The 22,205-nt window shown below is 53.8% G+C and overlaps 1 protein-coding gene across 1 annotated transcript in view; it reads left to right on the top strand.

Moving 5' to 3' along the window:
• Positions 1–22,205, top strand: part of LAMA5 (laminin subunit alpha 5) — an 85,974-nt gene that overhangs the window by 48,332 nt on the left and 15,437 nt on the right. The window contains exons 11-44 of the mRNA XM_041417836.1: positions 324–386; positions 1,534–1,674; positions 2,043–2,180; positions 2,404–2,538; positions 3,001–3,135; positions 4,726–4,863; positions 5,025–5,077; positions 5,247–5,346; positions 5,847–5,899; positions 6,304–6,409; positions 7,198–7,297; positions 7,448–7,604; positions 9,182–9,320; positions 12,075–12,217; positions 12,310–12,416; positions 13,215–13,368; positions 13,645–13,805; positions 14,320–14,428; positions 14,928–15,025; positions 15,528–15,729; positions 16,135–16,261; positions 16,452–16,591; positions 17,353–17,468; positions 18,016–18,227; positions 18,347–18,551; positions 18,705–18,849; positions 19,362–19,502; positions 19,858–20,019; positions 20,161–20,262; positions 20,348–20,431; positions 20,641–20,871; positions 21,303–21,416; positions 21,688–21,815; positions 22,038–22,118. Coding sequence (XP_041273770.1) covers positions 324–386; positions 1,534–1,674; positions 2,043–2,180; positions 2,404–2,538; positions 3,001–3,135; positions 4,726–4,863; positions 5,025–5,077; positions 5,247–5,346; positions 5,847–5,899; positions 6,304–6,409; positions 7,198–7,297; positions 7,448–7,604; positions 9,182–9,320; positions 12,075–12,217; positions 12,310–12,416; positions 13,215–13,368; positions 13,645–13,805; positions 14,320–14,428; positions 14,928–15,025; positions 15,528–15,729; positions 16,135–16,261; positions 16,452–16,591; positions 17,353–17,468; positions 18,016–18,227; positions 18,347–18,551; positions 18,705–18,849; positions 19,362–19,502; positions 19,858–20,019; positions 20,161–20,262; positions 20,348–20,431; positions 20,641–20,871; positions 21,303–21,416; positions 21,688–21,815; positions 22,038–22,118 — 4,420 coding nt within the window. The remainder of the gene's footprint in view (positions 1–323; positions 387–1,533; positions 1,675–2,042; positions 2,181–2,403; positions 2,539–3,000; positions 3,136–4,725; positions 4,864–5,024; positions 5,078–5,246; positions 5,347–5,846; positions 5,900–6,303; positions 6,410–7,197; positions 7,298–7,447; positions 7,605–9,181; positions 9,321–12,074; positions 12,218–12,309; positions 12,417–13,214; positions 13,369–13,644; positions 13,806–14,319; positions 14,429–14,927; positions 15,026–15,527; positions 15,730–16,134; positions 16,262–16,451; positions 16,592–17,352; positions 17,469–18,015; positions 18,228–18,346; positions 18,552–18,704; positions 18,850–19,361; positions 19,503–19,857; positions 20,020–20,160; positions 20,263–20,347; positions 20,432–20,640; positions 20,872–21,302; positions 21,417–21,687; positions 21,816–22,037; positions 22,119–22,205) is intronic.

The following is a 22,205-nucleotide window of genomic DNA, read 5'->3' as shown; positions in this document are numbered from 1 at the left end:
CCATGGCACTCCTGTCCTAGGAGTTCTTTCAGGTGGGCACAAGTCCACATTTGGCTTGGGTGGGAGCTGCACCAGAGCTGAGCTGCTCTGAGCAGAGTCAACAGGAGCTTCCCATTTGGCTGGAGTTTCATCTCCCACTTTCTTATGAAAGACAGGCTGAAAAGGGCTGTAATGGTTTGTTGTTTAGTGGGACATCTGTGTTTTGTTCCATGATCCACATTTTTATTCATCCTGTCCAGCTTTGGGACTGTCAATCCCTGATATTCCATCAGGATTTCTGTGAGTGTGTGTGCTGACGTGTGCAATGTTCTTTCTCTGCACAGCCATTCCAGCTTTCTCTCACAACAGTACTGGAGAACAAGTGCTTCCTGCAGGACAGATAATAAGTAAGCAGTGCAATTTTCCTTGATGCTTTGGCAATGCTGTCACTTCTGTTACACCTCCCATCCAATGCAAGATCAGGTCTTCAGCTTACTGGGCACAGACATTGTGTGGGGCAGCCCTGAGTGGTTTTGAGAGAGTACAACCAGCAGCTGAGTTGGGGGGAAGGAAGTTTTATGATCCCGTTTTTACAGATGTGGAAACTCTAGCCTAGAGTGACAGTGTGATTTTTTTCTGGGGTCCAGGCCATGTGGGGATGTCCCTTCTGCCCTCCCTGTGAGGAGCCTTCCCTAAAGGTCACAGAGGGGCTGCTGTGGCTGAGCTGGGAGCTCTGCTGTGGGGTTGTGCACAGGCAGCCACTCGCTCTGTGTCGCTTCCTGCGTTGTTTAGAAAGCTCATCCATGCTCTCATCCCTGCTCCTCTCCACCTCCCTCCTCTCTCATGCTCACTCCTCTTGCTTCATCTACTCCCTTCTGCTTTTTTCTGCCTCTTTTTCCCACAGAATCCTCCCCTGTCTCATGCTCCCCAACACGCTCCAGATAACCTTTTCCTTCCTTCTGATATTTTGAAGTCTGTATCTTCCAGACAGGTTTTTTCTTTCCTGAGCTGGAATTTCTCACTTCCCTTCTCATTTCCTCACCTCCCCCTCCCTCTGCTTTTTGGATGATGTTTGTCCTTGCCTCTCCCAGCCCAGCACCCCACACCACTGCTGTTGGTGACAGCAGGGCTGGCTCAGAGCCTTGGCACTGCCTGCCTGGAACACCCTGCCCTGGAAGTGGGAAGGTTTCGGGTGCAGCTGAGCGTGGAGTGACCACAGAGAAAGCCCAGAGTTCACCCTGATTAGCCAAAGGCCCTGGCTATTCCCACACAACACTGACTCAGCTCTGCCTGGGCTTGTGGAAGCAGCATTTGCCTGCCCTGTGTGTTGCCCTGCTGCCCACCCTGCACCTTTCACAGCAGCGTGGTGCTGAGGCCTCCCAGCCGCCCCGGGAGCCAGGCGTGGGTTGGTTAAAACATTCTTATCTGATAGGAAGGTTATGGAAGCATTCCTGAGCATTTGAGCTGCCTCAGGGCAACTCCTGCCGTGTCCTTGTGGGACCTCAGAGCTGGACTGACAGCCGTGTGTGGTGTCTGTTGTGTGTCCCCATCCAGACTGCGACTGCTACGCGGGTGGGACAGAAGGCAACGCCTGTCGGAAGGACCCCCGGGTGGGGATGTGTGTGTGCAAGCCCAACTTCCAGGGGACACACTGTGACCAGTGTGCCCCAGGCCACTACGGGCCCAGCTGCCAGCGTGAGTACCCGGCGGGCAGCGTCCCCAGGCTCGCCCTGCTGGGCTTCTCCCTCTTCTCCACCCGTGCTGGGGAGGAGGAATTCCACAGCTCTACTTCCAAGTGATAAATTCCCATGACTTCTGCACTTTTGCTGTTGTTTTCCACCCAGCCCTGACCCTCCAGCATCCTCCCAAGCTGTGGGGGACTCTGGAGGAATTGGCTATGGATGTGAGCTATGGGCTAGGCATGCTTGCTGTCAGCTCTGTTCTCCATGCTTTCTCCAGCAACTGCTCTTCTACCCCATAGGAACAGATGCTCTGGTTCCTTTCCTGGGAAGGCTAAAGACAAAAAAACCTGCTGATTTACTAATGCCCTTGTTGCTTTGCAGCCTGCCAGTGCTCTGGCCCTGGTCAGTACGATGGCACCTGTGACAGCGAGACAGGGCAGTGCCTGTGCCGCACGGGGTTCGAAGGGCACTCGTGTGACCAGTGTGCTCCAGGCTACTTCAACTACCCTCTGTGCCAGTGTGAGTATCTGTCCTTCACAGGCCTGGCTGGGGACACAGCCAGAGTCCTCTGGCAGGGGACTGAAGGACTGGAAGTTCGTTTTGGAGAATATGTGCCGTGGGCAGAGCCTGATGGTGTGAACGCTTAGAGCAGCACCTGATCTGAGAACCCCAGGAAAAAGGCATTTTGCCATGAGCTCTGCCCCATGCTCCCAGCTCAGGAGGTGGTTTCTGTGTCTTGCAGTGTGTGGCTGCAGTGCTGTTGGGACGCTGCCAGGAGGCTGTGACTCTGCTGGGAATTGTTTCTGCAGAGCCGAGTTTGCCGGGCCCCGCTGTGAGCAGTGCAGCCCCGGCCATCACTCCTACCCCCACTGCTATGGTAAGCACCTGAACCCTCAGCTCCTGCTGCTCTAAAGAACGTAGCAGTTCTTGCAAAACTTTGGTCTTTCTCAATATGAAATCCGTGTGGTTTTCACTGTGAGTTTGGCAGGCTTGTTTTGGGGGTCATGGATCACAGCAAAGCCTGGAAGACAAAGCAGTTTTTATCAGTCACACTTCCTCATCACAACCCTGCTGTGACCTGGTGTCTCAGCTTATGTCTTTCGTGTGTGTCATTTTAGTGCATTAGCCTACTAAACTGCTGGGGAACATAAAATGGGCTGTAAAGACCCCTCAGTGCATTTTCCTGGTATGGCTATGAAAATACTGCATAATTTGCCAAGGGATTAAGAAATTAATTTTTTCTGATGGAAGTGGCTGATTCCTGGGGGGCTGAATGGCAGTTCAGACCAGCAGTGCTTGGCCACAGATCACAGGGATCATCAGAGTCCTGCTCTTACAGCTTGCTCCTGCGATTCCCGGGGCGCAGTGGACAACAACTGCAGCCCAGCGGGGCAGTGCCGATGCCACGGGAATTTTGCAGGACACACCTGCAACCAGTGTGCCCTGGGCTTCTATGGATTCCCCAGCTGCACACGTGAGTAACACCTTTCTGCTCTCTACAGCCACTGAGAGGAGGGTGTAGCCAGACTGAGATCAGTCTTTTCTGCCAAGTAACTAGATGAGGAGATGGCCCCAAGTTCCACTCTGGGAGATTTAGGTTGGGTATTAGGAAAAATTTCTTCACCAAAACGTTGCCAAGTATTGGTACAGGCTCCCCAGGGCAGTGGTGGAGTCTCCATCATTGGGAGTCAAGTATTGGTACAGGCTGCCCAGGGCAGTGGTGGAGTCTCCATCATTGGGAGGATGTAAAAATCATGTAGATGTGGCACTTGGGGACGTGGTTTGGATGTAAAAGTCATGTAGATGTGGCACTTGGGGACATGGTTTGGTGGTGGGCTTGGGAGTGCTGGGAGAGCAGTTAGGTGATGATCTTAGAGGTCTTTTCCAACCTTGGAGCAGTTAGGTGATGATCTTAGAGGTTTTTTCCAACCTTAATGATTCTCTGATCCCACCCATTTCCCTGGGCACTGCATCACTCCTGGACTAGTGCTGCTGGTGCCAGGACTGAGCAATGCCTGTGGCAGGTGCCTGCAGCCCCAAAAGCTCTGACCAGCCTCCCCAGCTCTGAGCAGAGTGTCCCCATCTCCCTCCCTGTCAGCAGTCCCGACTAGAAGCCAGATGTACTCTTATGTCTCCCTGCAAGAATTTACTGCTCATTAAAAAGTAATCCGTGATACAATTTCCGTGAAGCAACAAAAGAGCATCATCACCCTCTTGCACAGTACTAAATGTGGACTCCTGAGCCTTGCCAGCTGGCAGAACTCTCCTCCCAAATGCTGATGCCGGCAGTATGCCTTTGAAGAGGCTGGAGGCAGAGATGAAATGGTCTCACAGGAGTCCAGTAGTCACTTTTTTTTTTTTTTTTTGGTCTGATAAAGCCATAGCCACATTGCAGAGCTGTAGAAGACCCACAGCAAGGAAAGAAAAGAACCACCTGATTTTTGTATTTTTTTTTAAATCTGTTGTTTCCTGAGCAGTCTTTAGCTGTTAGCCAGTGTGGGGGTGTCAGCCTAGAACATCTCCTTTGGCAGGGATTTGAGGTGTGCTGGCTGGGCAAGGAAGGCATGGGCAGCTCCCTGGCAGCTTGCTGACCTTTCCTGTGATAGGGCAGTGGGATCTCTGCATTCATGGGCAGCAGGTCGTGCAGAAGCTGTGGAGCCATTGCCCTGCCCTCACCCTGCTGCTCACATCCAACATCCACAGGGCAGACCCTGACGGCCAAATGCTGTTCTGGAATGTTTGGGATTTTGTAGGGTCTGGTTTGTCACTGGCAACTGACTTTTAGGGAATGAGATCACACCCCTTTTCCTCAACCAAAACTCTTCCCTGCCTCTGAAGTACACATAAATGTATGTGGATGGCTGTGATAAGCATTGAGACTTCTATTGTTTTTCTTAAAAGATGGGGCGGTTTTAACCAAAAGCGAAGAATGAGAATTTTATTTATACATATTTATTTATACCAGCCGCGTCTGGCTGCTTTTGGTGAAGGTCAGGCAGACAAAAGGGGCTGTTGCTGGGAAGCCCTGAATGCCCCTCCAGCAGTTCTCTCCCCTCTCTTGCAGCTTGCCAGTGCTCCCGGGAGGGGTCCCTGCACGGCACCTGTGAGCAGGACACGGGGCAGTGCAGCTGCCGGCCGCGGGTGACCGGACTGCGCTGTGACAGCTGCGTGCCCGGCGCCTACGGCTTCCCCCGCTGCGAAGGTAGCCCCTTTTCCCTCATCTCTTGGCACTCTCCGGTCTCTTGGGTGCTGGTAAATGCGTTTAGCATCCCCCAAAATGTTTGCAAGGGGTGAAGTAACCCCAGTTAGGGACAGCTAAGGGGTGGCAAGTGTTATAAATCTGTTCTTTTACTCCTTTTCTAGTGGGCTCCTGTAACCCAGCAGGGTTGGAGACTGCAGATCCCTCGCTGGCCCCAGTGAGTATGAAATGAACCTCCCACAACCCCTGCAGGTCCTTTTGTGTGATCTACTTTATCTCTTTTTGGGCCAAGTCCTTCCTTAAGCTCAGCCAGAGCAGCAGACCCGAGGTTCAACCACTGTGCTTCAAATTCTCACCTGTTCTTTTCTCCCCCTGCCTTTCCCCAGGGCTCCTGTGCATGTCGGGCATACGTGGAAGGCCCAGCTTGTGACAGATGCAAGCCTGGATACTGGAACCTGACTCCAGAGAACCCCTATGGCTGCCTGAGTAAGGAAATGGCATTTGCACAGCCCACAAAAGTCCCCTCCATGGTGCAGGAGCCAAACCCAAGCCAGTGAGCACCATCACTGGAGAATTGGAAGTGATAGCCTATCTTCCATCTTCACCCAGAAGTGATGTGTCAGAGCTGGGGTCCTCTGGGTAACCCTCACGTGGAAAGGGGAAAGGCCAGAGCCTGGAGCTTTTTGCTTGGGATGAAACATAGGGCTCATGCAATGAGTTACACCATTCTCAGCCCTCCATACAGACACCTAATTTTTCATGGCCAAATATGCAGAAAAGGCAAATGTCTTTGGTAGCTGCATCTTCAACTGTAGCTGTCCAAAATGAAATCTGAGCCCTTGCGCAGGGCTGCTTTCTACTTGACCAGCTCCTGGCTCCTCTTACCCCAACCAGTGTCCTCTGGTGTGGTGGGTGCTGACCCCATCAGGCTTCTTCTCAGGGGCTGATTGACCTTCTGGCTTTCCTGTTCATCTCCCTCTCCTCAGGCTGCAAGTGTGACACCAAGGGCACCGTCAGTGGAATCTCAGAGTGCCGGCAGGTGGGTTTGTTCTCTGCTCCCAGGCTCCTCTGTGTGCTGTGTTGGGAGTGTTCAGCTCTGTCTGTCCCAGCCGCTGCTGGAGAGGCCCCAGCACTGAGCTCTCAGTGCTTGCACCACAATCTGGGCTTGCATGAGAATATGGGATTAAGACCTGTCATAAATTAGGCACCTAAATATTTCTGGGTCTGTCCCAGGATGCCTGGATTTTTGTTTGCCTGCATTGTTGGATAATTTAAGTTATCTGGCCCTTATCTGGCCCACCCACGCGCAGGAAGCCGTGTGGAGCATGAATCTCAGACTGCTGCTCCTGCAGTGTCTCAGACCAGAACCCAAATAACTGAGGAACAGCTTAGCCATGACAAGCAACAGCAGGGAATGAGTTTCCATGCCTGCTTCTCTCCCAGGGCGATGGGCAGTGTTTCTGCAAAGCCAACGTGTGTGGGCAGTTCTGCTCGGCCTGCAAGGACGGCTACTTCAACATGGAGAACGCAAATTACTTCGGCTGCCAAGGTGAGCCCCTTCTGTGATGTGTTTGGGGAGTGAGGGGGCCACAAGAACTGACCCCACTGCACAGACTGACTGGTTGGTGACCTTGGAGAAAAGGGGAAGAGATGTCCCACCTTCTGTTTTGAGTCATCATTTTTGGGGTGATGCGGTTAAGTGCTGGGTTGATGGTCAGAATTCAAAGATCTTTTTGTCCCTTCCAACCTTGGCTCTATGATTCTATAACACAGCCCAGAGCATGGGAGTTACTGTGGCTCTGGAGACCTGAGGTCATGCTTCTTCACTGTTGGACACAGGTCTGTCAGCCTGGGGAGAGAACAGCCAGGTGAGGTGCCCCTTTGGGTACCAGAAACTGGTGTGTTTGAACCACTGGTCACATCCTTGCAGCAATGCCCCTTCCTCCTGCTGGGAGAGGGTGGGCATGGATATGTGGGCTTGGCCACTCTCCCCCGTGCCCATGGGAAGAGGTAAAGGAGGAGATCCCACTCTCCCCCGTGCCCATGGGAAGAGGCAAAGGAGGGGATGGGCTGCTCTGAGCCATCCATAGCAGCGCTGGCAGGGCTGCACGCCGGCCGTGAGGGTTTGCAGACCTTGTTCCACCAGCCGCCTGGAAATAGCTCCGCGCTGAGGTGGAGGGCGAGTCCATCCAAGTGGGGCCGGGGCCAAATATGAAAACGGATACAATGGAATAAAAATAGTGGCCGCAGGCTCCCCGCCCGCTGGGATGTGCCTTTGATTAGCGACCAGGAGCTCGTTAGCACGGCAGGAATGTAAACAGGCGCTTCCTGCCGCAGGCTGCCGGTGCGACGTTGGCGGGGCCCTGGGACCGTCCTGCGAGGCGCGGAGCGGAGCCTGTCGCTGCCGGCAGAGCACACGCGGTCCCACCTGCACCCAGTAAGCTGCACCTTGGCATGCTGTGCTTCCCGCGGTGTCCTCTGCCACCACGGGGATGGGGACTCATCGCCCGGGCTGCTGTCACATCAGCCTGGCGGAGGTGTCCTCCTGCCGCTCGCTCTGCAGGTAACGGTGTTCCCTCTTCCCCAGACCAGCACAGGATCATTATTTCCCTGACCTTCACCACTTGAAATTCGAGCTGGAGGAAGGCACCACGCCGTCCGGCCGGGCTGTGCGCTTTGGCTACAACCCCTTGGAGTTTGAGGGCTTCAGCTGGCGAGGCTATGCACAGATGTCCTCCATCCAGGTACGCCTGCTGGCTGCAGCCCAGCCCGGCTCCCCGCGGGGAGGATGTGGCCGGTGGAAGACTGATGTGCTTTTGGCACACATCTTCCACCCCAAGTGCTCCTGAAACCCGCAAAGTCACAGGATGGCCAACATAAACAGCACAGTGTATATATAGCCTGTTTGTGCAGATACTTCCTGTAGTGCTGGGGGTGGCATAGACTGATGAGGGGAAAGATCCTAAACTGGGAATCCCATGACATCCTAGTCTATTTAGACAAAGGTGGTAGCATGGTGATTACTTACAGGGATGTCTATAAACACTGTCTCTCAGTTTCCTTGTTCCTCTTTCAACTGACTCTGCATAACCTTTCCTCCCTTTTCCAAAAATAAGTATCTCCTCCTCAGCTGCCATGTTCAGCTTGGACCTCTTGTTACCCTTCAGCCTTTGCCCTTGCTGTTAGCTGGTTTGCTGTAGCAATGGTTTATGCTAACCTGGAGTTGTGTAAGCCCTAGAAGTGAAGCTGTTTCTTCTGTTGACTCTTTTTCTCTCCTTGGTGTTTTCTTCTGCATGGCCTCTGCGAAGTGTGTGCACGTTTGGGGATGGAGTACAGGGCAGTGATTCTCTGACAGTCTTGTTCCATGTAAGATGCTCCTTACTCTGGTGCATGTACTTTCAGTTTTCTTCACATTTTTGTGCTTAGGTGAAATAACAGAGGGGTTGTTTCCCACTGAATTTTAGGTAGGAGCTAAGCAGTGAACTCCTGTGGGGCTCCCTTGAGAAAATCCCAGCCTTAAAGCTTAAGGATGGAGCTCATGCTCAAGCTCATAGCTGCAGTGTTGCATTGGTGTTTGAGCTAGAAATGGATCTTGATAGAAGGGCTGACACGTGGCTTTTCGCTGGCAGGTCTCACCTGTAATTCATTATCATCAAAACCCTTCCAGTTTGCTCTCCATGGGAAGATGGGGAGCTTTGGAGAGCACAGCCCAATAAAGTCTCCCTGGGCAGGAGGTTATTTAAGTCTAGGATCTTTGAAATGGGTCAGACCTGAGCATCTCCTTAGCCAGGGTCTTGCCAAGCAGTGTCCAGGCAGGAGGAGAGCAGATGTCCCATCGGTTGCATGGCCCATTAGCCCTGCTGGTCCTTAGCACTGCACATTCCTGAGGATGAGGCACCAGCTCAATTCCCAGCCTCTTCTGTAGGCAGCTGGGCAGAGCCCCATCAATACGAGGGCAGGAGTTTGGTACCTGGTGGCTGGTTGCAGCACACTGATAACAAAAGCAACCACTTCCTATAACCTTCCCGTGTAATTGTGTGTGCCCCAGGACACCCTGCTGTGCCACAGCATCCTCCAGGTGTGATCACAGCCTTCCCACCCCCTTCCACAGGCAGGTTGCTCCCTCGGTGGCTGTCCCCAGAGCGAGGCACAGTGTCACGAGGTGCCATGAGCAGTAGGGTCCGCGTGCTTGTCTCCTGCTCGCGCTGTGGCATGTTGCTTTGGGAGCAGTGAGCCGAGGGCTGCGCTTGGGCTGGCAGAGAGGGTGGTGGAGGTAACTGAAGGTGTGCTCTGCTTCTCTCCCCTTTCTCTCTCCCACCAGCCCAAGGTAGTGGTGACTGTCAATGTGACCTCCCCCGACCTCTTCCGCCTCGTCTTCCGCTACGTCAGCCGGGGGCCCGCCAGTGTGGAAGGGAGGGTCTCGGTCGTTGAGGAAGGAAAGTTTAATGTTTGTGCCAACTGTAAGTGCATTTTTCACTTCTAGACTAACTCAGAGCGTCCCACGCTGCGACACTGCTCCTCTGCCCCTTCTCCTGGCCCAAGGTGTGTCTGTCCCGAGTGTGCCCGTGTCAGGTGGCCGGCCAGAGCCGTGCCTGGGCTGGCGAGGGAGGGGGAAGAGAAGCAGGCAGGCAGGCAGGTAGGGCAGGCGGGTCAGGCCCTCCCCAGAGTGGGTGGGCGCTCAGGAGCTGCCCCCACAGTGATGTGTGCCCCGTGTGCTCTTTTGCTTTTTGCAGAATAAAATCAGAGTCACTGTAGACGTGAAGGAGGCAGAGCTCTATCTGTTCCATGTCATCCTGAGGTATATTAATTCAGGAGGGGCCACTGTGTATGGCAAAATTACAGCTTATCAGCCACGAAGGAGAGGTAAGGATCCCAGACTGCTCTGCTTCCCTGTGCCATCGCCACCTCCTCCCCATCCCAGGCAACCTTCTGCATCATCCTTTCCAGAAGACGCTTCCATATGGCTTTACCCATTAGTCCTGCTCTCCCAGTTGAAAGGCTGATTTGAGTTTGCAGCCCCCTTTGTTTACCAAAGCAGCAGCAAGGTGAGCCCAGCCCTGGGGCTGCACACTGAGTGAGGACTGATACCAGCCAGGCTGGTGGGAGATAAAGCTGTTGTACAGTTCCATACAACCTTTCCAGCACAGGACGAGATCACCCCAGTGCCCCAAGCAAAGCTGAGCAGACTTTCCACAAAAGCAGAATGGGCCAGGAGCTGGGAAGTGGATCCAGTCTTTGGCAGCTGGATGTGGTTTTATTTACCAGATGCCCTGACATGACAGTCCTGCCTTTCCTGTGTGCCTCTCCAAACCAGGGTGCTGGTTTCACACGTGGTGTGGGGCTTGGAAGTGCCGTGGAATTACACATCTTACACAGGCATTGCACTCTGGTGCAGTGTCCTCTCGTCAAGCCACGAGCTACTGGAGAAGAGCCACCAAGAGATGTCTGAACAAGCCTAGAAATCTGGACAGCAATTTTTCTGCGAAACAGTCTGAGCAGGATGACATGGGAGCACACCTGGGGCTGTGGTGGATGGTTGGCTGGCTCATTTTACCCCTTCGGATGCCACAGCCACACTGTCCTGCTGGAGCTCATCCTCCAGACTACACATCCACAGCACAAGGCTGCCAACCCTAACTACCTAAATTATCCATGTGTGAAGTTGTCTCCTCTGTCTTGGTTGGCATAGGTTCTGCCTTTGATGTGGTGTGCAAGGTTTGAAATGCCAAAATACTATTTTTCTGCCGCCTTTTTCTTTTTGAGAGGAAAAATGGCATTTTTTAATGTCCAGTCATATTACACAGCAGAAGAACAAGAAGAGCAGGAGCTGTGGTCATGCTTTTAGGATCTCACAAAAGGTCAGGAAGTATTTAACCTGTCCTATCCAAGCAGCAGAGCTCGTTTGCCTTAAAAAGTGCTTCACTTCTTGTGCAGAAGCAATGTGATTTTTTTAGTGCTGAAGGCAAGCAGCCAAACTGGTGCACCAACAAGAGGACAGCAGCATCCCTGGGAGACTTCAGGAGTGCTGAGCCCCTCTCATGTCGGGATGGAAAGGGCTTCACAAGGCAAAGAACAAGCAGCCTGGAAAGAAGTTGGAAGATGTGGCTTGCAAAAGGGAAAGCCTTTTCCAAGTACGGGATTTTCAGCCTGGTTTCTTCCACTCTGCCTCCGGAAGCTGTCTCAGTTGGAGCTGTGCGTTGCCTCAAAGGGATCTGAAACTTCAATCAATAAACCTGCCCCAGTGCCAGTTCAGGGAAATCTCTTCACTCCTTGAGTCTTCACCTCTGCTTGCCATCTGGAAAAGTGAGGTCCCAGGCTCAGCTGATGCCAGGCATGTCACAGAGCTGCCACACATGGGAAGGGGTTATTATTAACCATCCCAGCAGTAGCACAAGCCTTTGCTTTAGGCTCTGGCCCTGTGTGTTCTGCCTTGGTGTCCATGTACCACACCAGGACAGTCAGTGTGCCACATTCCCACGTCCTTCTTCATCTCATCTGCTCAAAATGCAGCCATTCCCGGTGAATCCCTCTCACCTGTGCTCTTCAAAAGCTCCTCAACCTGCTGGGCAGGCACACAGTCTGCTCCTAGGTGCTGTATTGTGATTGCATCCATTAATGAAGAGGTTGTGGGACTGTCAGATGAGCCAAGGAGCTGTTCAGCAGCAGCAGGATCAGGCCTTGCACCCATTCTGTTCTGTCAGTTTAAAAGAATGTCTGAATCTCAAGTGCAGAGTCTGTGGTTGGCAGGAAGAAAGGCAGGAGCACACCTTGGGGGCCTGAAAGTTTGCCAGAAGACAGGTATCTTGCCTGTGGAGCTGGGGTCAGAATTTCCCTGAGGAAAAATGTATCTGGGCAATTCTTTTTGTCTGTCTCACGGTTAACTCTTCACAGATGAGTTCTTTCCTTTTCTAGCTGGCAAAACTCTCCTTGGCTTGCAACACTCTGTGCTTTGCAGCCTGGGTATGCAGAGCACACTGTGAGAGCTCTGGATTTGCATTGAGGATTGCAGTGATTTATATTTATTTCTCCCATTAGGCTGTTGAGCAGATTGAGAGTGGATGTCTCTGTTCCAGGACAGTGTGGTGCACCAAGGGAGTGGGAACCTGTCACTCCCCACTGCACCACAGAGCTGCTTCCCTGAGCATAGCCTCCCATGTCCAGCCCCAGGTTTTCCATTCCAGTCCCTTCACAGCCTCTCATCCCTCCCATTCCAGGTACAGAGCAGACCAAGCAGATTGTCTTTGCTCCCAGCACGGAGCCAGCCTTTGTCACTGTGCCCCAGAACAGCTTCGGGGAGCCCTTCGTGCTCAACCCCAACACCTGGTCTCTGGTTGTTGAAGCACAGGGTGTGCTGCTGGTAAGGCCCTGTGCTCCCCCACCGTGGGGGCTTCAGCAGCTCCCTGGGGACAAGTCTGCCAAGCATAACACCTCTCCCATCTCTCCTCCCAGGACTATCTGGTTTTGCTGCCCAGCTCATACTACGAAGCACCAATCCTGCAGCTGAAGGTCACGGAGCCTTGTGTCTACCAGCCAGCCCCTGAACAAGCCACCCAGAAGTAAGGATCTGCACATCTCTGTGCTGTGTGGGGCTTGCTCAGCTCCTCTTGGCTTGGGGTTAAGGAATATGCACAGTCTATACTCAGTGATGCAGTAAAATGCTCGTAGAGCACTTGGCTGTGGCCAGTAAAGCTTGTGGAGCCTGCACCAGCCCAGAAAGCCAGCCCATAGATCTTCTCATCCATGGCACAGCCAGTCTGTTTTCTCATGGACCCTGGAGGGCCAGCTCACACAGTGACACCATAGCCCACCTCTCTGCTGGGCTGGGCTCCCAGTGCCAGCTTGTGTGTCCTGTGTGTGTCCTCAGAAATGGCTGCCGTGAGTAGGTTTTGCTGGACTATTTAAAATGTGCAGAGTCTGGTAGTGTTTGCAGTATCTCAGTGCTTCTGCTTGCCCAGAACCTCTCTGTCCTTGTTGGTAAGAAGGCTGGCTGGGCTCTGGACACTGGTTGTCCCATCCACTGTAGTAGTGGTCCCCAGGATAAAACTCATTGCCGGGGAGAAGCTTTTTGTTGTTACTGCTCTCCCTGGTCCTGTAATGCCCAGTCCCTTGCTCCCCAGTGCTCAGAGCTGCTCCTTGGCCCTCCTCCATTGCCAGGGGAGAAGCTTTTTGTTGTTACTGCCTGGTCCTGTAATGCCCAGTCCCTTGCTCCCCAGTGCTCAGAGCTGCTCCTTGGCCCTCCTGATAGACCAAAGCCTTTTACAGACTTGGCTGGGCCCAGGCTGTGTGGGTGCTCTCAACTTTTATAACCATGATGTAACTTTTGTACTTCACAATTATTTCCTGTGTGTTTCCAGCTGCCTCTTGTACAAGTACCTGTCCGTGGAGGGCTTCCCTGCCGTGCCAGGGGTGGATGCAGTGTGCAGGCTGGACAACAGGCTGCCCAGGCTGTGTCCCACGGAGCAGCTCACCCCCTCCCACCCCCGCATGGCCGCCTGCAGCGGCACTGATGTGAGTGGCACTTCTGCTTTGTCTCCTTCCTGGCCACCCTGCCCCCCCTGTCTGGGGCTTCAACTACACCTGGGCAGGCTTTACCTGCACCAGAAAGGCTTTGCACCCCTGCAGCTGTGTGCTTGTGTGCCCTGTTCAGGGCACCCAGACCCAGTCTCTCACACATAAAGGTTTGCAAGGATTTGGTGAGATTTGGTGTGTTGTCCCCTGAGCTGCAGAGGAGGCTGGCTTGTAGCACCCTGCACACACTCCCTCAGTCATCCTTCTGTGCTCCAGGTGGAAGTGCAGCTGTCCCTGTCCGTGGCCCAGCCTGGGAAGTACGTGCTGCTGGTGGAATATGCCAACACCAACGCCCTGCAGAGCGTGGGCATCGCCGTGAGCTCGCCGCGCTCGGCCACGCAGCAGGGCACGTTCACCTTCTACCCCTGTGTCTACAGGTGAGGGCACCTCGGGGGAGAAAGGGTCCAGTCCTCTGCCATGGCAAGGACAGCCTCCCCTCCAGTTGAAGTTTTTTGGGTTTATCACATAAACAAAGCAAGCTTCAGTGTTGTCCACCTAAGTTCTGCGTGTCCAGACTCATTCTGGCTGGACACAGATTTTAGTGGCTGGCCACCCCATGTCAGGAAGTATGTACCTGCCTCTGCAGGAGATGGTCTTGGGCATCTGTTCACAGCTGAATTGTTGGTAGGGACCTTGACTTAGGGAATGGCCTCCAGGCAGGTTTATTTGAGACAGGTCAAACCCTGTCTGGCTTCAGATTGCAACCTTTGCAGTAGGAAACAAATGTTTGGGGTGTCCTTGGAAAACTTTGCTCTTGCAAGCAGCCAGAAAAAACATCAAAAGATTTTCAGGGACTTTGTGTAAATCCCCTCAGGACATAGAGCTGGCAGGACAAGAAATGGGTCATGACCCTGTGCAAGGCTGATTTCAAAATGTGTGTTTCTCTTACAGTTTCCTTTGTCGAGGGATTGCTGTAGATTCCCAGAGTCGAATGGCAACTTTTGAACTCACCTCAGAGGCCACTGTTCGTTTCACCTCTGATCTGGCTGATTTCTTCCTGGTAAGGCTCCCTCTGAGGTCAGGGAGGGCACAGGGAGGAAAGGTGGACTGGGACTCAGCCTGTAGAAGGATTTTCTAGTTCTGTTTGGATTGGATCTCGGATCTTAGTCTGGGTTTTCTAGTCCTGTTTGGACTGGATACTGGATGTTAGTCTGTGTCCCAACCAGTCCAAGTGGAGGATGTGGTCAGTGGGGTGTTTTGAAGTAAATCATGGGGCTGGGAGTGGGGAGGAGATAGGGAGAATCAGCTGCTCTTGCAGTGGGAGCTCTGTAAGAGCAGTTCCTTTTTTATCTTGAAGACATTCCTAGTTTAGCCAAGGATAGAAGGATCCCATCCATATGTGGAGCTTCTAAATGCCATAAGGCTTGTGCCAAGGAATAAGCAGAGGTGTGACTGCCATGCATTAGCTGAAGTGCCTGCTGGCTGGTGGGCACAGGGACAGCTGTGGCTCCAGGGGCAGAAGCTGTCACATAACCAGGTGTCTCTCTCCCGTGTGGCAGCACAAAGTGTACCTGATCCCTGCTGCACAGTTCACCATGGAGCTCATCGAGCCGAAGGTGCACTGCATCAGTGTCCATGGCACCTTCTCATCCAACAGGTGAGGGTCTCACGTCCCCCTCAGCTTTAGCACCAGTGGGACTGTTTCCAAAAACATTTGCTTGTCCCACTTCCCTCAGGCTCAGAGACTTTTTGAAGTTTTTGATTAATAAATCTCCAGCTGAGGTGAAACTCCATGGTTGTGTCCTCTGAGCACAGGCTGGGATCAGACTGATGGTCCTGTGCCTGAGCCCCACTCTGCCTCCTGGGGCACACACTCAAGTGTCATCCCAAACAGGCATTCCTGTGCTTGCTCACATACAGCAAGACCCTTGCTGTATCCAAAGTTTTGATGCTGCTTTAGATAAATATTTGCAGAGGAACTGGCCTGAGCCAGGCTCCTGTTCTTCCTGCTGAGCCCATATCCCAGAGCTCCAGGGGTGCTGGCAGTGAGCTCTCCCTCAGCAGGCACACCTTGTAATCCACCAGGAGTTACAGGGCATGCTTCCCTCCTCTCTTTCTTTCTGGAGATACTCACATCCTCTTTACTCCTTGTTTTTCAGCAGCTCCTGTGTCCCCTCAAGGTTCCTGAAGCTTTCTCAGTCAATCATTTTGGAGGGGGCCCAGGCTCTGCCCATCGCCCCAGAGATGCCCCTGGCTCAGGCTGTCCATGTGGCTCCCTCTGGGGTGCCAGTGGAGCCTGCTCCTCGTCCTCCCACAGCCATGGACCCCACTGCAGAGCTCATCCTCCTGCAGTCCCCACAGGTAGGGGCACAGGCATGGGTTGGGCTGGTTTGCTGGTGCTGTGACAATGGACTACTGGGGCAGGGAGAAATTTTCATTACTTGTTGATTAATGCTTTATTAATTAGCATTTTCAGAATTTAATCTGAGTTTTAAATTTCTGCCTGAACTTTTAATTCCTGTGGACTCACCTGTCTTGGCTTTATCCAACTTTGTTTGGTTCTCTTGGATCCCAGGAAAAGCTTTTCAGGTGGCAGCATTAGAGAGGAGAGAGTGTGGAGGCATGGGGGGCTTGAGTCACTGAATTCTCACGACCTGGCAGCTGTGCAATAAGAGCACAAACCTGTGCAGTAATTCAGAAACATCCCAGCTGTGTGTGTATGTGTCAGACGTGGATTTTTGTCTGTGTTCTCCCGTGCTGGGGCAGGCTGCAGTGCTGTTCAACAGCCGGATCCAGACCCTGGGACGCTACGCCTTCATCCTGCACTTCTACCAGCCCAGCCACCCCACCTTCCCCGTGGAGGTGCTCATCAATGGTGGGCGCATCTGGCAAGGTGAGAGGAGCAGGGACCTGGGGAAGCTGCTGGTTGGCAGAAGCCCTGGAAGTTTTCCATGCCATAGGTCAACTGTGGGCTGTTCAGGGATTGCAAAAATGAAGCAAGACTGACTTGTCCCTTCCAAAGTGGGAGGATGGGATGGGGACTCGGGGGACGGGTGAGACCAACACATCTGTTGTTTTTTCAGGTCAGACCAATGCAAACTTCTGCCCACATGGCTATGGGTGTCGGAGCCTGGTGGTTTCTGAGGACCAGATCATCCTGGATGTTACTGATAATGATCTGACTGTGGTTGTTCGAGTGCCAGAGGGCAAGCAGCTGTGGCTGGTGAGCCTCTCTCCATGAAGCTCCAGAGCATGCTGGGCAGGCGTCAGCAGAGGGCTTTTTACTGGATTTTTGTCACTGTGTGACAGCAGGAATCTTACCCACCACCACTCATCTCTGAACTACCCTAGAACTTGCAGTCTCCAGCCTTAGTGGTGTGGAATTGAGGGCAGAATTTACAGGGGCAGCTTCTCTATATGACAGTGTCCTTCCTTGTCTGGTTTTGGTATCAAAACCAGGCAGAAATTGAAGCTTTACTTTGCATACCTAGTTTGTGATAATCCAAAATAAGCCTTATTCCTGCTCTAGCAATATCTTAAACCTGCATAATATTGTTTGTTCAGGCAGGCCTCATCATGAGAGTAGGTCGCCCTTGTTATTCTCAGGCAGCAGGACTAGAAGGTTGACCAAAATTTGGATCAATGGCTGAAAGACAGAATTGGAACCCAGGTGCCTTCATGTGTAGAAATTCCAGGTTGTAAAGATTGCCTCCCTGCTGAGGCACAGCCTGTGCTGTGCTCTGGAGGTATTCTGCCTGGTTTTAGTCTGGTGAATTTGTGCTGTTCCTCATGTGGAGCTTTAGGTTAAATGGGCCCTGATGGACAGACCTCAGTAGAGGGGTGACTCCTGGTCTTTGCAGTACTTGGTGTGTTATGTTCTGTCCCAGCAACATGAAAGGTTAAAGGTGCATTTGGACTTCAGAGTGATTTTGGATGGTGCTTGTCTGTCTGAGCTGTCTCACCCAGCTCACCCTTGCTTTGCAGGATTACATCCTTGTGGTGCCTGAGGACAGCTACACCTCCCAGTACCTGCAGGAGGAACCCCTGGACAAGTCCTATGATTTCATCAGCAGCTGTGGCATCAACAGCTTCTACATCAAGTGAGATGCTTGGCTTTGGGTACTTGCTTTGCAGTCTGCAGGCTGCACACTCCTCAGGGAGCAGCACCCCTTCCCTTCACGTGTGGCAGGCAGGGGCTTGTTGAGGTTTTCCTTCTGTTGACCAAACCTGTGTTGACCAAACTGTTGATCAGTTTGGGAGCTTTCAGTGTCAACAGGGCTCTCCCTTCCACTGAGTCCCTGTGCCTGCAGGAGATGCTGGATTGGGGTGGTGTGGAGGCTGTGGGGATGTGCAGCACTGACTGGTTGGGATGGTGTGGAGGCTGTGGGGTGGTGGGAAGGCTGTGGGGATGTGCAGCACTGACTGGTTGGGATGGTGTGGAGGCTGTGGGATGTGCAGCACTGACTGGTTGGGATGGTGTGGAGGCTGTGGGATGTGCAGCACTGACTGGTTGGGATGGTGTGGAGGCTGTGGGATGTGCAGCACTGGTTGGGGTGGTGTGGAGGCTGTGGGATGTGCAGCACTGGTTGGGGTGGTGGGGAGGCTGTGGGGATATGCAGCTCTGACCCCTCCCGCCTCCCCCTGCAGCCCCAGCACGTCCTCGAGGTTCTGCCGTGACTCTGCCATCTCACTGTCCCTCTTCTACAACAACGGGGCGCAGCCGTGCCGCTGCCACGAGGCCGGGGCGCGGGGCAGCCAGTGCCAGCCCTTCGGGGGACAGTGTCCCTGCAAGTCCAACGTCATCGGCCGCCAGTGCTCCCGCTGTGCCACCGGCTACTGGGGCTTCCCCAACTGCAGGCGTGAGTTCCCCTGGCTGCCCCTCTGCCTTCCCAGCGCCTGCTCTGCATCCATTCCCCACGCTTGCCTTGGGTGCCTGGGTCTGGCTCGCCCAAACCCAGCCTTTTTCTGTCCCTTGCAGCCTGTGACTGCGGGACACGTCTGTGTGATGAAGTGACAGGGCAGTGCATCTGCCCTCCCCACACCCTGAAGCCGGAGTGTGTTGTCTGTGAGCCCCAAACCTTCGGCTGCCACCCCCTCATCGGCTGTGAGGACTGCAACTGCTCCCGGCCCGGCGTGCAGGAGCTGACAGAGCCAGGCTGTGACGTGGACAGTGGGCAGTGCAGGTGAGGGAGCCTTGTCCTGGCGCTGGGGACAGCTGGCAGCATCCCTGGTGCCCTGCTGGAATGATGGGACACCTTGGCAAGCTGAAGGGAGGAAATGTGCAGATGGGGCTGAGGAAAGCTCTGAAAGCTCTTGTGAATCTTGTGTCCACCCAGGTGCAAGCCCAACATCATCGGGCGACAGTGTGACCTCTGTGCCCCTGGCTACTACCACTACCCTGACTGCCGGCCGTGTGACTGCCACCAGGCTGGCACCCAGGCGAGCGTGTGTGACCCAGTCACGGGGCAGTGTCACTGCAAGGTCAGTCCCCCAATGCCTCCATGTGGTGCCTTTCTCCTTGGCTTGACTCTCCAGCCCTGGCAGGGAGTGGCAGAGGCTGTGTGCCCAGCGTACCCCATGAAGTGGTGGGTTCAGAACACCCTGAAAAGCTCTTATCTCCTCATCCTTCCTGGCCATGAAGTTTCACTCCTTGGGCTGTCTCTGGTGGAGATGGCCAGTCTGAGTCCAGCCCAGTGTCAGAGCTGGTTGCAGGTGGAGCTGTCAGCCCTATTGGCTCCTGGCTCCATGGCAGCAGAGCAGCTCAAACACCTTCTGTGCTGCCCTGCTCCAGCCTCTTTTTAGGGCTTACACGTGCTTTCTCTAGTTGAATTTAATGTTTGGTGGGTGCTGTACAAGCAAACCTGTTTGAGGGACTGCTTTAACATCTTCCAGCACCGTGGCACTTTGCTTTGATCACTCAGACAGCCATCCCTGTCCTCCACTGAGGCCTTGTGAGAAGCTGCTGACACTGTTGAGCTTTGCTTATCTTTCAGGAAAATGTGGAGGGCCTGAGGTGTGACCAGTGCCGCTTGGGGACATTTTCTTTGGATGCCACCAACCCCAAGGGCTGCACCAAGTGTTTCTGCTTCGGTGCCACCGATCGCTGCCGCAGCGCCGAGAAGCACCGAGCTGAGGTGAGAGGGGCTGGGGGCCACCAGAGCCTGCAGGTCAGGTGTGTTCCATCCACCTGGCTCCCTGCTGCCCTTGGGTCTCTGTCCTGCATCAATCCTAGTGAAGATCCACAGTGAGGAGGGTTATCTTTGATTCCCTGTGCCCATCTCCTGCTTTCAGCCCCTTTTCCTGGTCTCTGGGGTCTCATGTGCTGGGCGGGGTGATGATCAGCTTCCCTGTGGTTTCATGAGGATGCATGTGAGGTGTGAGCCTGTTACTCCCCTTTCTGCTGCTCTGGGACCTCTTCTTCTGGAGCATCAACACACAAATGCTTTCTGTGACTCCACCAGAAGACCCAGAGTTGCTCTTCCCCTCCAGTTTGTCGACATGAACGGGTGGCTCTTGCTGAGCAGCGACCGCCACGAGGTGCCAACAGCTCTGAGCCCACGGGAGCAGCTCGTCACTGCTGACCTCAAAAACCTCCCAGACGCCTACCAGGAGCTCTACTGGGTTGCACCCAGCTCCTACCTTGGGGACCAGGTAAGAGAATGGGGAACCACCCTGACCTCACCAGCAGCCTGACGTGCAGGCACTGCTCACATTCCAGTTAAACACGGCCATCCCTGAGTTGTCTCAGTGCTGTGGACTTGCAGCAACCTGTGGGATTTGTGTCTCCCTCAGGTTTCCTCCTATGGAGGGCACCTTCGCTACGAGCTGCACTCCAACCCTCGCAGGGGTGACGTGTTCATTCCCATGGAGTCCCGGCCGGACGTGATCCTCAAGGTGCAGCCCAAGAAATGCCCTGGTGTTCCCTGCTAATGCAGGAGCGGGATGAGGTGATGACTGACACCTTCCTTGCTTTTCCCAGGGAAATCAGATGAGCATCATGTTTCTGGAAAGTGCCTACCCATCCCCAGGGGAGGCACATCAAGGCCAGCTGCAGCTGGTGGAGGTGAGTTTGCACATACAGGTGAAGTGCTCAGATAATGCAGGAAAGGGACAAGACCTCATTCAGACAAGCTTGGAGCTCAGCATGTTAGTGCTGCAGGGCTCTTTCACCCAGGCAGAGGGGAAAGATTCCAGAAGCAGGGATGTGGAGGCTGGGCTGCATGTTCAGATGCTTGTGCTTCCTGCCAGTAATGCCAGGTTTTCTCCCACCAGGGTAACTTCAGGCACACAGAGACTCACAACCCTGTGTCCAGAGAGGAGCTCATGATGGTGCTGGCAAACCTGGAGCAGCTGCAGATCCGGGCACTCTTCTCCCAGCTCTCTTCCTCCGTGTCCCTGCGCCGTGTGGTGCTGGAGATGGCCACGGACACAGCCACGGGCGTCCGTGCCAGCAACGTGGAGCTGTGCTTCTGCCCAGCTAACTACCAGGGGGACTCCTGCCAGGTAAGGGAGCACGGGACATGCTGTTCCAGGGGTCAGATAGTCATGTTTTGGATACCAGCTGCCTCCAGGCTGGCTCTTGAGGGCTGTCAGTTGAAGTGACAGCTCGGCTTGTTCCAAAGGAAGGAACATTTCCCCATCACACCGCGCACTTGTGAGAGGTGCAGAAGTTACATCTGCCTTCTTGGAAGGGGCATGATGGGGAAATCATTCAGGTGCAGTACCTTGGAATGGGTCCTTCTCTCTGGCCAATTCTCTCCTGGTTAAAAGGAGCAGGAAGGAACTGCCCTGAAAAATCTTCATCCCCGCTTATAATCTTTTCTCCATCAGTGCAACCCACTGGGAATTCTGTCATGGAAACTAACTTAGTTTCTTTGCTTTTCCCAAAAGTATCAGGCTGTTTTTCAGATCTCTGCCTTTTTCTGTCTCCTTAGGAATGTGCTCCAGGTTACTACAGGGACACCAAGGGGCTCTTCCTGGGAAAATGCATCCCCTGCCATTGCAATGGGCACTCAGATCAGTGCCTGCCAGGCTCTGGGATATGCCTTGTAAGTAAACAGTGGAGCAGTGTGATGTTTTGGAGTTAGGAGGTCTGTAGCATGTGATTCAAAAGCTCTTTACGTACTAACTGGGCTGGCAGAACCATGCCTGAGTCAGAGCACTGGCTTCACTGTTTCAGTGGTGATCCTGCTCAGGGTCAGCTTAGGGTGCAAGGCAGCTCTGGGAGAGAGGAAGGACTGAGGCATCCTGATGGGGAGTTCTTAGTGCAGCCACCATTTCTTGTCAGTGCTGAGCCCAGGGTTTGCCTTTTCCTTGCAGAACTGCCAGCACAACACAGAAGGAGACCACTGTGAGCGATGCAAGGATGGCTACATGGGCAGCCCCTCTGCCCAGGAGCCCCTGCAGTGTGTTGGGTGCCCATGCCCTCTTTCAGTTGCCTCCAACAAGTAAGCACCCCAGGATGGGATTTCCTGTTTGGCCCCCTGTTTAACCACTGGAACCACTCTGTGCCCCACCAGGGCAGGTGTCCCAATGCCAGCCTTGTCCTTGTCCCCAACCATGTCCATGGCCTCTTGCCTGAGGCCCCAGCAGCCCACAGTGAGTGACCAGCTCCCCTGGCACCACATCAGGAGTAACTGCTCCTCCCTGTGTCCCCATTCTCGTTTCAGTTTTGCTGTTGGCTGTGTCCACAAGGGATCCAACATGCAGTGCCTCTGCAAGCCAGGCTACGCTGGACCAAACTGTGAGCGGTAAGGGGGGTGGCACCCGTGTTTGGGGGGGGTCTCAGACACTAAACCTGTGGCAGAGAAGTTTTCTCCTTAAGGACTGCAGCAGAA

This window comes from Onychostruthus taczanowskii, unplaced genomic scaffold, assembly GCF_017590055.1.
Source record: "Onychostruthus taczanowskii isolate IOZ18803 unplaced genomic scaffold, ASM1759005v1 scaffold57, whole genome shotgun sequence".
Classification (NCBI taxonomy): Eukaryota; Metazoa; Chordata; class Aves; order Passeriformes; family Passeridae; genus Onychostruthus; species Onychostruthus taczanowskii.
The sequence above is the reverse complement of the archived record's forward strand: the minus strand, read 5'-3'. Positions and strand labels throughout refer to the sequence as shown.